Source organism: Maniola hyperantus, chromosome 26 (genome assembly GCF_902806685.2).
Source record: "Maniola hyperantus chromosome 26, iAphHyp1.2, whole genome shotgun sequence".
Lineage (NCBI taxonomy): Eukaryota > Metazoa > Arthropoda > Insecta > Lepidoptera > Nymphalidae > Maniola > Maniola hyperantus.
The window spans coordinates 2833738-2850145 of record NC_048561.1 but is presented as its reverse complement, the minus strand read 5'-3'; the positions used below and the strand labels follow the sequence as shown (position 1 = coordinate 2850145).

Genomic DNA, 16408 nt, shown 5'->3' with positions numbered 1-16408 from the left:
TTGCGTAGTATAAAATCAGGGTCATTATCTACGTCGTTAGACGAAAAGTCCTTTTGACTATCAGGAATGGAGTTGAAGGAACTATCGTCATCGTCCTCATAGGAAATATCTGATTCCGATATTATTATATTGCATGAAGTCTTGGGTTGGCCTGAAAAGAGAACGTTAGTACTTTCTTCTGATTTTGAATCACTTACATCAGCTGATTCCATAATATTTGTACTCGGCCCAGGTTGATCATTTGGCAGGTATGGAATAATTTGTAAATCCAAAAAAGAATTGTTGCTAATAGGAGTCGGTACCTTAACATTGCTACTTAAACTAATCAAAGGAGTGCGTGTGCAATTCAAATTATTTTGCAGTGGTTCGACGACGATAATCTCACATAATTTAGATGTAGATACTTCGTTTGGTGGATATTTATCCTCAGTAGCTGAGGTATGGTCTTGAAAAACTGGCTCGGGCTCTGTAGTAACTGGTTTTATGAATTCGGGCACATAAGATATTACAGATATTTGTGGATCTTCATTTGACTTTAACTGAACTGAATTAAACTCTACTGGATTCTCCTTAGAAAATTCTTTAGACGTCGTAATCATTTTTACCATTTTTTCACCACGCTTCATCCTACAAAAAACAAAGAAGTTTTAAACCCATCTTTTTATTCTAAAGGTTAAATCAAAATTAATCAAATATTTTTATTCAATCATTTTAACTAATTTTGTACTTTAACGTTAAAATGTACTATGTATTTTAATAGATAACCGTCATTATTTTAAAAACACAATACAATAAATATTCATTCTAAGCATTCACAGTCATATTTGAAATTGTTACATTTTTCTGATGAACTTCATGATACTAAATGTACAAAAACTATACAGAAAAATGTCATAATTACAAATAAGTCGAGTATCAATAACTTCATTTCACAACAAGCAGTCACATTTCTAAAAATGTCGTTTCTCAATATAAGCTACTAACACAATTACAGTTAAATTTTAAAGAACAAACGTAATTTCTCAAAAAAATACATTGTTCTATAAATTTTTCTTACCTTTTGCAATCGTATCCAAACACTTTTTTGAAAAATGACAATTTTCTATAAAAACGCACATGTACTCAGTTCCGTGGCTGGGTTGCAAATGGCAGAGTGACGTTATTCTACAACCAATATGGCAGATGAACATAAAGTACCGAAATGACACTTGCGACATCTAGTGAGCTTAACGTGTAATTTTATAAAGTGTCTTTTATCCATATAAAAATAATGTTGATAACAGACTCTTTTTAATGATAACCTTACTTTCTGAAAATTTTGAGAAATGTCATTTTTCCATTTAACCGACGATGTCAGTGTTGCGGTAAGCTACCCGCCCTCCCCGCGCCTGGGGGCAAAGCGACACTAACGACATCTACTATTCTATGTAACTTTTTAATGTCGGTGTTTTTGCAAACTATAGTTTTTGGGGAGCGTTAATAGATGGCACTTTTAACTCATTTTTGTCGAATTTTGTTTAGTGACGGTTTGATTATCAGTGTGCGAAATATTCATTCGATTCCATTTTAATCGATTTTCTCCATTTTTTCTGTATTTTAAAGTTTTTTCGGATTGTAGATTGCAAAATGAGCTAGTTTTTGTATTTTACATCAGAAAAATATACTCTTTTTTGTAAAGTATATTTCAACTTGTTAACATCAGGCCCAGAAGTCCCTCTCTCCTTTGACACTGGTTTTTGTATAGATCTCTTTTCAATTTGACCAGTATAAATATGTATATTTTTTTCTGAAAATTGTTACGAAGACATTTTAGTAGATGTGAAACATCAAACATGATATACTTTTTTGCCATTAATACAATAATAATTAACATTCGACCCATCATTGCCACTGCGAAGGAGATCTGCGTCTGACATTAACGAGTTTATTGCAGCAACATTGGCAGATCCTTGATCAGATACATTTAATCTCAGAAGAAATCTTCCATTACAGACCGGCCATACACGGACAGCTTGAAGCAGTCAGGATGGCCTGCTCCAAGCTGCGACTGCAACTTCAACGTACGTACATACATGAACAGCTCAAGCAGTTACAACTGCTTCGGGCGGTTGCTCGATGGCAGCTTCAAGCTGTTGACTCTGACTGCAAGAGCGGTCCGTATATGTTGATCACTGGCTAACCCCTCGAGCAGTCCGTGTATGCCGGCCTTATTGCTTCAATAATTTCTTTAAGGAGTTTGTTGGCATGTTCGGGCAAGGAGGTGTTGTCTACGAAGTGCTAACAACACCTTTTTAAAAGTAAAAAGCGGTTGTACGGCATGAGCTCCCCGAAATCCTCAACTCTGAGCTCTTCTAATTGGGGATACTAATATTCCCGCTCAACATTGATAACAACCAGAGATTGCAGCATAATAATACCCAAAACCCTCCAGATTTCGTCTTCTGTGGTGTCTTTCCACCGACTTAATCTGGAGTTGGGCTTTGAAATATTATCATGCTGCGATTGGCGCGCATATTTATTTGTTTCGCGGACAATGTGAGTGACAATATCAGCATCCCAATTTTTTTTAAATATCTCTAAGGGAGTTAGCCCGAGATATCAAATGTCGGGCCAGAGGGCCCGATAAACTCTTCCTTCACTCCTTCGAAGTTCTCTAAGCTTCCCCGCCAATCAAAGTGAAGCAAGTCTTCGGACTCGGGCACAGCCCGAAGAGCAACGTCGGCTGCGGTGTCAATCCTTTGCACCGCTTCAGCAAGGCCGTGATCCTCAGAGTCTTCGAATTCCACTGGGATTTCGAAGACGTCCCGCTGCCGCAGTGACATGTCATAGTCGTCGTCTTCAACATCACTGCCAACGTTGGGACCTGTGATTTCTTCCAAATCACGTTCGATGTCAACGTCGGCTCCTGCAATTATATATTTTTTTATTTACATAATAGAGGCAGCACATAAAACAATCAAATTTTAAATTTTGTAACTAACCGATCTCGCATGACATGCTACTTCTGCCAGATCCCGGCGTTGCTGAAGTGGTAGACGCTGAAACATTTTAAAAAGGTTAGTTCAATGTCCACAAACACTTCAAAAAAACTTAAGAATATAATACTAACTAGGTGTAAATCCCAGGAACTCTATTTCGACAGGCACAGGGTTAATGGGCGACTCCAATGCCTGCACTATCCCCGTGGATGGAGTAAAGACTAACTTCCGTTTCCTGTCAATAACAAAAAAGTAAACATGTTTCTTTAAAAAATGTGACTAGTTCGACTGTGTCGATCATGAAATCTTACTTGAATACAACCTTATCTTACTTGAATACAACCAATAACTTATTGTTACTTACTTCGCTTGAGATGGCGTTCCTTGTTGTGTTTCGTCCGTTGTACGTTTTCTCGAGACCCCTAAAAATAATAATAATCATAAGTCTTCCGACTTTTGTGTTAAACGAAGTACACTAATTAACTTTCTTACCAAACCAATGATCTGGTATGGCTCCGACGTGAGGAGGCGAGCCCTCAACTATATCCTCATCAATTGTTTCTGAAATAAAGACAGTAGGTGCAGTGTAAAGTGTGCTCAAACGCAAAAACAGATTTCTGTGCGTACCATCAATCTTACCCGGTAAAGGCTCAGGGAAGGTTAAGGGAGGCTGCCTCGCCATGCCCGCCACAGCTTCCGTTTCTGGGTTTAAAAGGTCAATGATTATTTACTAATATGAATGATGAATGATATGATAATCTATACAACAGACACGAACACGTTGGGATTGGATTTCCCAAGGTTGCTGGATTTTGGCAGGTGGGACAGTCGGCACGTTAGGTGCGAGTGGGCAGGGCACCCATTGCCTCGTGTCCTCTTTTCCCTCCCCCTTGCCCTTTCCTTTTCCCTTTCTGAACGAAAAACATTATTAAAAAATAAAGCTAAGTTATGTTATATTTAAATGTCACTGGAAAATAATATGAACCGTAAATTGATCAACTTTCTAGTAAAAGCTATTTTAAGGGTTTGAAATTTTTGAATTAGGGTTATTATTTCTATCCCTTAAAAAAATCCGTTTATCATCTAACTAGGAAGTTGATCAAATTAAGGTTGTACGTATTATTTTCCGGTGACATATACAAATACATATCCAAAAGTACTTATTTTGACTCCGGAGCGTCGGGTAACTTAAAGTTACCCACTTGCTTTTCTATCTTTCATCGTTGCCAGTTGTGCCCGCTGCTCCGGGGACAACATGGCAACGTGTTTTTTGTCCAGAGCCCTTGCCGTCCGCACAATTTTTAACTCATCCACCAAGCTGAAAAAATATATTATGAAATCCGATACAAATTTGCCATGTGTTCAATATTAAAAGCATTTTTGTGTTGATGTTACCGTCTTGATGGTCCTGGTTCACTTGATGGAGTCGCAACACTTGATGGACCTGGCAAAGGCTCTGCACTCGCTGATTCCGAACTGAACATAAAGGTTGCTCTATAAGTACCGAGTGCTAGTTTTGCGATTAAGACGAATCCAACGACACCTCACAATACAAATTCCAACAACCCTTTTGAGTTGAAAGGCATGCAAAAGAAAAAAAATTTTACAAAAAAAATAAAACCGACTTCAATACACAAACACTAAAAATTAAAAAATAATTTAATTTATTACCGAATGTATTTTGTATACAAGAGTTAATATAGTTCCATAATAATACCTTTTTGGTGCCGGTGCCAATTAGCTTTACTTGCGCGAATCGCCTAGACTTTATATTTTTACGAGACTACAATGGCACCTCATTGGCACCGACCCCAAAAAATATTATTAAAAAAAAAGATTCCGACGAATTGAGAACCTCCTCCTTTTTTGAAGTCGGTTAAAAATTAAAAAGTTAACCCTTCTCGCGCATTTTGTTAGTTAATAAGTGAAGTCACAAAAAAACAAAATATATTATTTGTACATACTTAGAAAAGGATATCCTCCGAGCACTGCGTGGTTTGCCGCCTCTCCCTCTTCCCACCAATCACCCTTTTCGGAGGCATAGTTCTTTTTCGGAGCCTATCACAATAATTTAAAGAATTGCACGATCTACCACCAAAGCATTTAAAAAAAAAACATACAAAATGTATACGTATAAAATGTGTCAACTACCGGTTGAAATAACTCGGCTCGTATTTCCAGATCACGCGGTGTGCCCCAAGCCTTATACCATACCAACTATTACTTACGAGTACAGTCTGTTTGAAATTGGCAATCCTTGCTTGATTTAACCATATTTTGCTAATTTTATTTCTGATTCCGGTTGATTAATAGTTAATGTAACTTATTAATTTCGAAAAATATGATAGTAGGAGTAAAAAAGTATTAAAACTGAAGTCAAAAATTCGATTTCACACTGCCAAAATGTTTGAGACGAACATTTCAGTCTCCGAAAACAGTTAAATGTTGTGTTCTATGGTGAAATCTTTTTAAAAACATATTAATTTACTTACCTCGTTAAATGAACGATAATACGCACAAAACAATTTTTATTGTGTGAAATACGACCACAATACGACGAACACTGTTCACGAGCACTTCACGACAAACCGTTAGAAATGAACTGTCGCTTGAAACGTTTTTTTTCCTTTTCTTTTCTACTGAGTCTATGATATTTTGCCGTCTTATCTGTAGCAAAGAACATAGGCATGGGATTACCTGAATGTTTTAGGAAGTGTCTAGAAATGTGACCTATGCAAAACTTAGTAATTCAATTAGTTAGTTTTTATACAAAATTAGTTTTGTAAGACTTTATCGTAGATTAAATTATTAAATTAATAAATTATTATTAATTTATTATTTGATTAAATTCATATCCGGTGTTGGTTATAATGACAAAACATTACCAGAGTTGCCACTCTAGAAAAAGTTACCTTTAAAATAGGTATTTCGTTATTATTAAGTAATAAATAAAACTGTTTATAAATCAATGCTTACAAACTATATTTATTATTACAGTTTTATTATAAGTATTGATTGTGCTGACTATTACATAGTCTTCATAAGCAACATCTATATCTAAGGTAATTAAGGCCTAAGTAAGGGAAAAATGAAAAATATCCAACATAATCAACAAGTTTTATTATTAATCAGTCATGTACTTAAATTACTACAGAGTTTAAACAACAAATAGCTTCTCTAGCTTAAAACCAAAACAATATACAACTTTTTTTAAAACGCAGTCTGTAGGCCTTATTATACTAGGATAGGGTAAAAAGGCCTATACTTTAAACTATCCAAAAATCAACATATACTAAATTGGTATTCTTGAGATCAATAATCTTTACCATAAAGCAGTAAGAAGCATAGTGGTCTTAGAAAATTAAATAAATTGCCTTTATTTGCATCCATCAGGACACTGAAAGTCATCAGTATCTTCTGCAGTCGAACCGACACGTGGTACCACTTGGAGCATCGCGAGCATTGCCTCATTGCATCGTCCATTCTATCTTCTTTGCAGGCATGACAGTACCAAGACCCTTGTTTATTATTAAATGAAATACAAATTAAAGAAAGAAATGAAGAAATAAAATAATAAAATTACAGTAACACATTAAACTGTTTTGTCAAGAAATTAATCTATGGAATTTATTTCAAAGTCAAAGAATACACCTGTTCGAATGAGGTTCTGTCATAGACGTCATTTACACGATCAGGCACTTGTGATCTGGCTAAAATAGCACCCAAACTACGAAGTGCGGTACTAAATGATTGTTTTGTCATCGATTGACGCGTAACGTTTCTGCATTGTGTTTTCAGTATGCTCCAAAGAGCGTTCACCGAAATCACAAGCATTGAGTATACGTGATATATACAATGCAGCTAGTCTACCATTGATATTAACGTATATACCACCAGCAGGAAAACGTTTCGTTGGTGATACACGATGTCGAGACAGTATAGAGAAAATACTCCGTATTTCATCTCTCCCCGCGACAGTTGTAAACCTTATATATTGTGCGTTATTCACACAATCGGCGAGTGCTTCGCGATCAACATACGCATGACCGTGAATAGCTGAATGTATCGGACCCCAGTCTGAGTAATGATTATCAGGTAGAATCATGTCTATGTCTCTTGAAGCACCAGCAGTCGCTGATGAAGCATTGTCAAGACGCGTACTCTCAATGCGTCTGAGCTGGTCAGTTACTGCTGCCTCCAATCGTTTTGAAAAGACGTCAAAAGACGTGTTCATCAGCGTATGCAAACGCTGTTCGAACTCATTTGCGGCAGCTTGACCTGTTTGTACCATGATGTTATCTAAATTTACACGAGATGTTTCAAGTATTTCACGAGTACTGCTTAATTCCGAAACAACTGCTTCGTACTTTTCACGAATAGTCTTGAGTTCCGATGAAGTCGCTTCGAACCTATTTTGAGTGGTCACTAGTAAATTTTGCAAACGTTTGCGTGTAGACCTCTCACGTTCCAATTGAATTTTCAATAGTTGGGCGTCCGTAGCACACGCAACTGCTTCAGTCGCTACAACTTCAGTTTCGACTTCCTTATCTTGCACCGATGTGTCGTGTATAACCAAACGTTCAGTCAATTTCGCAAGAGGTTGTCCGTTCGGTGATGATGATCCGATGTTACTCAATGATGGTGAACTCGATGTCGTAGGAAGATCACTATCTTCTGATGAATGCTGTTTGATTATCCTCTGAACAGTTCTTGATGTTGACGCTGTTGGGATGTTGACTTCTGACGATGTTTCGATTTTCCGACGCGGTGTTGATGAAGTTCTACGTCCTTTCGAACTACTAGCAACTCGTCTAGCTGTAGTTTCTCTTTTTAATATTCTACCTCTCTGAGCGTCAGAACTATCATCTGATCGCAATGTCCTACGAGGCGGTGTACTATCTGAAATTTTGAGAATTATATATTACTTTGATTGATTCTACGTATCTTTCGAAATGATCAAATTTACTTTCTGAAGGAACGTGATTGGAATTATTTAGAATTGATACTGCGTCTATTATAAAATTGAAATCTACCGTGTTTTGTAAAATACGATTTAATATGTCTAAGTATATTAAAAGCTCCTGCCTTTCTTGCTTATCATATATGTCTTTTGATAATAAGAATACTAGGTCTTCCTTTTCCATGATCATTTTATGTGATTTACCTTTGACGGTAGTCATTTTTGCAGATACGATTTCAGCTTTCTTACGATTTAAAGTCTTTTTAAATTTCGTTTTTTCTTTTCTACCTGTTTTAACATCACTAAAGTTTACGTTTTGTTTATTTTTCTTTCTTTTGTTACTTTTCATTTCTTTACTATTTATTTTCTCTTGATTATATTTTTCAAATATATATCTTTTGTGACTGGAGTACCTCGATAATTAATGGCTTTTCGTCTTACAGTCGGTGTGCATGTTTGAACTTTAACAGGCGTAGGCAGAAGATCATAAAATCATTTCTTTTCAACCGACTGAGTGGTAAATCATCAGATTCATCTGAACTAGAGCTTGTTCCATAAACAGTGCGATAATAGCTGCGTTGCACGATTGGTTCTCTTGAGACCTGACCTGTGGATGTTGATGCTATAGCAGGTGATTGCTTAGTTTGTTCTGGAGTCTCTGGTCGAAGACAATCAACAGGTGAAATATTTCCAAGCGAGACATCGGGCATTGGAATTGGTGTCAAAATTGATGGGGAACTAGCAGCAAATTCTGGACTCTTCTGCTGTTCACTATTAATACGTAGTATATTTTCTTGATCACGATCAGGCGTAGAGGCTTCCAATAAAATAGACGGTGTTGTATCTCCGGATTCTGAAGCTTGTGCATGAGGATGTTCGAGAGCTGGTGCGTTCTTTTGTGCACCATCTGGTGCAGGAGCTTCCGTTAAAATGGAAGGGGCAAAAGCCGTTTCTGGTATGGCCTGTGGGTTCAAGTGAGATATGTTGTGGCCGTATGGTAATAATTAAATGCGGCAACGGTGGAAGATGTTTATTGAGAGCCGGCTTATGATCTACTAAACTTATGGGCTAACAATACCAATAAAGAAATCTTACATACTATTGTCTTAATCGTATTGCTTAACTACCTAACCCACATAATTTTGCATCACCTCTCTTTCAATCCGATGTGCAGGCAACCTACTTCGATATATTGAGGAGTTGCATTTTTATGTTACAGCTAATATAAACATGCTATGTTTAAACTGACAATTCGTACATATTACACAAGGGATACAAGCCAGTCACTTTAAAGCCACTCCTGATATTGCTGTGTGTCATACATTTAGACCAAACGCTTGAAAGAGAATGATATTAAGGCGTGCTTTAATAAGTTTTTTGTCTCTGTTTTGGTCCAAAAATTATAACAATTCAGCATCCCAGTAGTACTCGAATTATCGATATACGGCTTTGTCGAGGGGCTGTAATTCATGGGTTGTTAGTTGGGAGGTTGATTAACAAGACAATGTAGACTGTTAGAAAATTTACTTTAATTTTTGTGATCAATGTTTGATTTTAAATAATATGCTAAATAGGCACACCGCGTCGCGCGCGACATCCAGTTTGATCTGTTTTGTTATGCACTGCCTGTCGCTCCGCACCCCCTGCCGCGAGAGGCGTCCTCGACATGCCCCCCGACGTTGAAATCTGGGATTTCAACAGAATCCTTGGGTAGGGGGCAAATCTTGTTGAACGCCCTGCGTATTGGTCCTTTGGTGGTGCGGATGACGCGTCCTACTCCGTCTGCGCCCTCATAAATGTGTTGGATCCTTCCCAACTGCCATTTCATGGAAGGCAGTTGGTCGTCCTTTATGAGGGCCAAATCTCCGATGCGTAGGATGCCCTTCGACGATCGCCATTTCGTTTTGTGCTTTACCTACTCGACGGCCGGAGCTCCCGTCATGGCGTACTCGTTCCATCTGTATCTGTCCACCGATAGACCCGCGAACAGAGTGTTCGGCTGCGGTTTGTTGTATTTTCCCATCAGTAAGTTCGTTCCGTGCGACGTGCACTCCAGTTGTATGTACGTCTCCACCATTATATTCAATATCGCATCCTCCAACGACCCGTCCTTGTTCAGCAGCGGCACTATGCCCACTCCCAGGCTCCCGGCGAACTCCTTCTGCGCGTTCACGAACAGTCCGCCTATCGTCAGATTGTCTATCGTCGCCTCTTCGAATTTTTTCGTCCTGTGTCTCACGTACGTCGCGCTTCTCAACCCTCCCGAACTCGCGCTTATCAGTTGCGGCGCTCCCATGTCCCTCAGTATCGAATCGTCGGTCTCGAAGCCCTCGTTCGCCGCGTGAAACGTACCGTCCTTCACGTCGTACTCCTTTTCGTATATGGGACCGATCGAATTGGTCGCGTTGAACAGCGTCGTCGCTTCCATTATCAACGGAGACAGGTGGAACTGTTTATTCACGCCGTTCAGCTTGAAGTGATACGCTATCTTGTTGTCTATTATCTTCGCCTGCGCCGTGCTGTGTTCCGGATCCAGATTCGTGCCCCCCGTCATCCTGTCGAGCGTCTCGCCGTACAGAGTGGTGGGCGATATCGATTTTCCCATGTGCACTAGACATAGGGCGGATTATTTAGATTAAATAAAAAAACATTCGCAAAATAACAAGTGGTTTTATTTATTAATTCGAAGACACAAACGTATACAAGGGTTTCCGACAAAATGTGCAATAAAAACTAGAAATTTCGATATGGAACACGTCTGTGACCATTAGGTAGTCGATAATTGTACATTTGTCATAATTTACGCAGTACATCTTTACACATTTTTCGCAAGACGGCAGCACGGGAAATGTATACTTCGGATGATAGAATACGTACTCTAGACGAACGGGCGGGGTGCGAAACTCGAAGGCGTCCAAGAAGCGGGTGATCTCCGTCATCTCCTGTTGCGTGACTCTGCTACATACTCCTTTGCCCATCTGTTCCAAAAGTGTTGGCGCAGAAATTCTGTCCGATGCCAACGCTGAAGTCGGCTCATGTTTTCAGAGTTGATTTGTGGAGCAGCTATCGCCATCAGATGACGTCCAACTAGGAAATGGCCTGGAGTGAGGGGATTGAGGTCATTTGGATCGGGAGACATTGGGGATAACGGACGGGAGTTCAATATCGCTTCAATTTGCGTTAATGTTGTATACATCTCTTCGAATGTTAATCGCGCATTTCCTAATATTCTAGCTAAATTATATGACAGTTTTGACACTCGACTCCCACAATCCCCCAAAATGTGGCGTATAAGCTGGGATAAACTTGAAACTGATGCCGTCATTAGCCATATCTCCAATTAAATTTGATTGTTGTTGTCTGAGGAAACTATAAATTTCATTTTTAGCCCCAATAAATTGAGTACCCTGGTCTGAAATCAGGGTCCTTAGCTTTGATCTGCGAGCAATAAATCTGCGTAAGGCAGCGATGTAAGCATCCTTAGTTAATTCTGTTACCAGTTCTAAATGAATGGCTTTTGTGGTGAAGCAGACGAAAACAGCAACGTACACTTTTATCAATCTACATCCACGTCCCTTCCTATCAGCGGCTAGTAGAGAACCGCAATAATCTACACCGGTGGTTTCAAAGGGATATCCAGGATTGAGCCGCTGCTCAGGCAACTGACCCATAATTGGGTTAATGGTTTGGGCCTTCATCCTAAAACACCTCTGGCATTTGTGTGCGATCTGCCGTGCTAAATTTCGACCACCTACCGGCCAAAATTGTTGTCTGATGGAGGGTAAAAGAAGTTGTGGAGCCGCATGAAACATTTGGATGTGTTCGTGAAGAAAAATGAGTTTAGTTAAATAATGTTTGCACGAAATTAGGACTGGATGTTTCTTGTCGTAGTCAAAATTTTAATTTTTTAATCTACCGCCTACTCTGATTAAGCCTTAAGACATCAAGAAACGGTGTCAATTGAAGTAAAGAGTTTTTGTTTGGTAAGTGTTTTTTATTTTGTAAGATATTGTATTCTGGAAAAGATTGAATTTGTGATTGTTTGAATAATATATTAAGTGCACTTTGTAATTCGTGTGTACTTAATGGACCTGATATTTTATGATCAGGACTGTTGTTTACAATTTTTTATAAATCTTAATCTTGTGTTTGAAGGCAGTACAAATTAATGCCATGAATCGGATATATCGACTATGGAAAGATCTTAATGACATGCTGCTCCGTCAAATATCAAAAGGCATGGTCCCTGGGTTTGTATTGTAACGTTGTCACTTTAACGTTGTACTTGTACTCACTGAATTATCCTAGTTGTGCGTTGCGGGAGTGACAAACGTTATCAGATTGCTCTGTGCAGCTGGGGGGGGGGGGGGGGGGGGGGGGTATCTTAAGTTATTAATGAAAACCACGGGATATATGAGAATACTATATCATTTGCTATGAATTTAAAAGCTTAGTATTAGATACAAATACATTAATTAGGTACCATGTTCAGTTTCCCATGGGGAATGATTCTACGTACAGACAAATGTACTAAACACTAGACTCGGCTTAACTCTAGGCACAATATTATGACAAGGAGGTGCGTTCGGGCAACGCAACGCACTTAGTATCTCTAATTGTAAAGATACCCCGTGTTATATCAAAAGGACATTGCCCAAGTGACTATGGGACTCAGTATCGCTACCAAATAAGTTGTCCAGTAATAAAATAGAGCTTAATTTTTAGGATAGTTTTATTACATTTAATAACACATTAAAAATAATTATAAACCACCGGATTCCGCAGAAATATGGTGAAGAACGACCTCCGAAATTAGAATTTTCGAAACTGTTAATTCGCTGCTAACTTACGTTTTACTGAAATATTTCGCTTTATTAAATATATTTCTAAAGAAATCTATATTATAGAAGCCTCAATAGCTCAACAGTTAAAGGTGTGGACTGAAACCCGAAGGGTCGCCGGTTCAAACCCCACCTGTCGCACTACTGTCGTACCTACTCAGGTAGCACAAGCTTGACGCTTTCGTCCTACGTCGGCAACGATGCGGCAGCATTCTATAGAACGCGACAGGTCAAGATGACAATCGGGGTGACGTGCGGCTGTGCGGAGCGTCCCCAGCCTCATACCCCGATTGCCATCTTGACCTGTCGCATACTATGGGTATCCGCTAGCTGCGCTCTGGCATTGGTAGCACACATATAGGCACCGCGTCTAGCCGTGACGTGTAGAAGGCCTCGCGCTCACGTGGAACACCTAAGCCCGCAGCGATGCACGCGGCGTCATGCCACAGCGAGGCGTCACCTATACAGAATACATAACTATATGTTAAACATTGCTTTTAATCAGTTAATTAAGTGAATTGAATGATGATAAGATAGGTATACACACCTCTAACTTGTGTAAGTTATGTGTGTTTTAAGCAATTAAATATCACTTTCTTTAAAGGTGAAGGAAAACATCGTGAAGAAACCTGTATGCATTCACTATACTGTCCTGAAAGATGTGTGAAGTATGCCAATCAATCCACTTGGCCAGCATGGGAGACTATGGCCCTTCTCACTCTGAAAGGAGACCCATGCTCTGTAGCGAGCCGGTGATGGGTTGATCATGATGATGATTAAGTAATTACTAGTTACAAATCGAAATAACACATACAGAATACATAACTATATGTTAAACATTGCAACATGTACAGATTTCATACAGTACAGATTGAATGTACATAGTATAGGTACTATGACTGGTAAAATACAGGTATTTAAGCGGGTAACATATCTGCATATGCCACTTCATCTGTTTAGGCTGTCTAATGGGTAAGTAGTACTTTTCATTATTATACATACCAAGTGTGCAGAAATCCAACGCAGAATAATATTTCTTTCCTCAGAGTCTGAAGGCTGTGCGAGGACGTAGAGATATGCCACATGCATAACTCGCACTCTGTGTCCAAATAAAGCAGCAGGTGCTAGCCCGGCTCGGAGAGCTTTTTGTGATGAACCAAAACACTCCATGCAAATGACATGTTCATGTGAAATCTGTCAAATCATATATTTACAATATTAGATAATTTCAAAAGCATTTGCAATTCTTCTTTGATCAGTTAATTGTTTTTAATCAGTTAATTAAGTGAATAATGATACGATACAACGACTCACACTATCAACACAAACAAAGACACAACTCAACTGTTAGTTATGTGCGTTTTAAGCAATTAAATGTGAAGGAAAACATCGTGAGGAAACCTGTACGCTTGAGAGTTCTCCGTAATGTTCTCAAAAGGTGTTCTAACCACATTTCACGACAGTTAGGTTACTTCTAATAAAACGTCGAGGCTTCGACATCACGCATATAGCTCTAATGTAGCCCTATTTTCCATGATTATGACATATTATCGTCGATTCAGAATCAAGCCGAGAGTTTCCTCACTTTAGTTCACTCTGCCCTAACACTCTTATAAACCAAATAGTTATTTATTTATTACTTACCCACTGGTGCAGGTGAATTCCAAGATCCAAGTCGCAGTGGAGAGTCCCGGAAGGAACAATTACCACACCGACATGATGGATTTTCCATAACATAATATGTGTATTATCTATGTCTACAACTAACTAGGCGTCTGTAGATTCCTAGATCACTTTGTCTAATTATTAAATAGTGATTAAACAAAAAATTAAACAGCAGTAATAGTGTTCTGTACTTTAGCTAAACAAACCACAGAGAACGAATTAAAAACAAACAATTTATTTGACATTAGGGATGTCATATCGATCCGATATCGATTTTCAAAGAATCTATTCTTGTGACAAGAAAATCGATCTACGTTCCGATTTTTGCTTCTTTATTTTAGATTGAGTTTACGCAAACAGAGTAAAAAAGAAGCAATATAAAACTTGTAAATAACTACTAAAATAAAATAAGTACATATTTATGGGTAACATTGGTATAATATTATTTTAAAAAAGGGTTGGTATAATATTATTTTACATAAATATGTTTTTTATTGAGTAATTATTTGATGTTATTAAACAATTTACAGCATGTTCTACCTTTAATTCCATTGAACTATTGACTCACAATGTTTGACACGTTTTAAAGTTACCCGTAGCTACTGTACCAAGTTAGTTGGTCATTTATACCATTGATATCTTTTTGCCCCCTGCACTATTTATTTTTCATAAAAACGTCCAAAAATTAAAATTCGACTATAGTTGATCAAATTCAGATACCCAGAAACCGAGAAGTGTTGGGAAGAATATCAATATAATATGTATACCCTATTAGGTATTTTTTGAATCTTTTTCATAACTGGTAACTAATTTGATTTTTAATTAAAATATTGGTATCGAAAAAAATCGAAGATTTATTTTTGCGAAATAAATATTCCAGACCTCGATTTTTTTAAATCCGTTCCTCAGATTTCGATTCAAATCGATCTAAAAATCGATCTTTTTTTTGAAGATTCACCATTTAGATTTGACATTCGACAACCTCTCGATTACGGTGAAATTACAGCTACAATGTCGCGATCGCAATCACCTATTTGTTGGCGCTCACTATTTGCTACAATGCATTGCAATATGAATATAGTACCTACGCGACAGGTTGAAATGACAATCGGGAAGGGAACGCACTAACACCCCCGTGCTTAATCGGTGCGTGCGAATGCGGGTGGGTGTGCGGGGCGTCCCCTCACCTCATACCCCGATTGCCATCTCAACCTGTCGCGGACTATACCATAAATTCAACCAATCAGAACTATTGTAATAATTCTATTGCTATTGTAATAACGACAGGGGCTCGATTTTGTTTCGATTTTGTTAATTAATGTCCGCTACAATGTAACGATCTCAATCACTTCTGATTGGTTGAGGCGTGCTTACTGTTGCCTATAATGCATTTGCATTGTTGCAACAAGAATACCAAAAATTCAGCCAATCACAACAATTATTGCGATTGTAATAAGAATTGATGCATGAAAGTAATAATCGGAAGTCGAAGCAAGACGTCATCATAATCGACCTAAGCTTATCGATTCCTTGATTCGCGTCACTACGTGTTTTGCTAATGTCAGGAAAATGAACAAAACAACTACTTTTATTTCGGTCAGTTTCTAATTATACGGCTGTTTTTTTATTTCGTAACATTTTAAATGTTTTTTAAAATTAAAAACAGGAATTACTAATTTAACCATTTCGGTGTACACCTATATCTATAGCGATACCAGTGGTGGGCAGTCTCCTTTAATTTAACTTAAATGTAATACTAGAAAATACTTGTGTAAACCATCAATTATTGTGAATTTAAAATATTATTAAAACATTTCTAATAAAGTAGTAATGAAATAAAAACACCTGACTTTGAATTAATTTCTCGGTGTGTCCGCCACGCTCGATGGAAGAGAAATAAGCTCGCGTCGAGAAGGTTCCAGCCTTGCCCTTGCAGTCCTGAATGGCCACGCGTGCAACTAGCG

The 16408-nt window shown here is 38.2% G+C and overlaps 1 protein-coding gene and 1 long non-coding RNA gene across 3 annotated transcripts; both read right to left on the bottom strand.

Annotated features, from left to right (window-relative positions):
* Positions 1-1444: 1444 nt before the first annotated feature.
* On the bottom strand, positions 1445-5842 carry LOC138404229 (uncharacterized). 2 transcript variants are annotated; one of them, XM_069507633.1, is made up of 8 exons: positions 5471-5840; positions 4943-5036; positions 3618-3680; positions 3471-3539; positions 3343-3400; positions 3110-3213; positions 2982-3038; positions 1445-2905 (listed from the first exon to the last, which is right to left on the bottom strand). In XM_069507633.1, exons 3-8 carry the CDS (start codon positions 3658-3660, stop codon positions 2586-2588), a joined length of 651 nt encoding a protein of 216 aa, XP_069363734.1. In that variant the 5' UTR covers positions 3661-3680; positions 4943-5036; positions 5471-5840; the 3' UTR covers positions 1445-2585. The 2 variants fall into 2 exon arrangements, with proteins under 2 accessions (XP_069363734.1, XP_069363733.1); XM_069507632.1 differs by having other exon boundaries at positions 3471-3680; positions 5471-5842.
* Positions 5843-12713: 6871 nt separating this feature from the next.
* LOC138404207 (uncharacterized) lies at positions 12714-16137 on the bottom strand. Its single transcript, XR_011238229.1, has 3 exons — positions 14424-16137; positions 13782-13973; positions 12714-13239 (listed from the first exon to the last, which is right to left on the bottom strand). It is a non-coding gene; the product is annotated as an uncharacterized lncRNA (long non-coding RNA).
* Positions 16138-16408: the final 271 nt, after the last annotated feature.

Coding starts and splice junctions, on each gene's coding strand:
- LOC138404229 (XM_069507632.1), bottom strand. CDS start 3,660: ATGGCGAGGCAGCCTCCCTTAACCTTCCCTGAGCCTTTACCGGGTAAG. Junction 3,401..3,470: donor CATACCAGATCATTGGTTTG/GTAAGAAAGTTA, acceptor TATTATTTTTAG/GGGTCTCGAGAAAACGTACA. Junction 3,039..3,109: donor GTTCCTGGGATTTACACCTA/GTTAGTATTATA, acceptor AAAATGTTTCAG/CGTCTACCACTTCAGCAACG.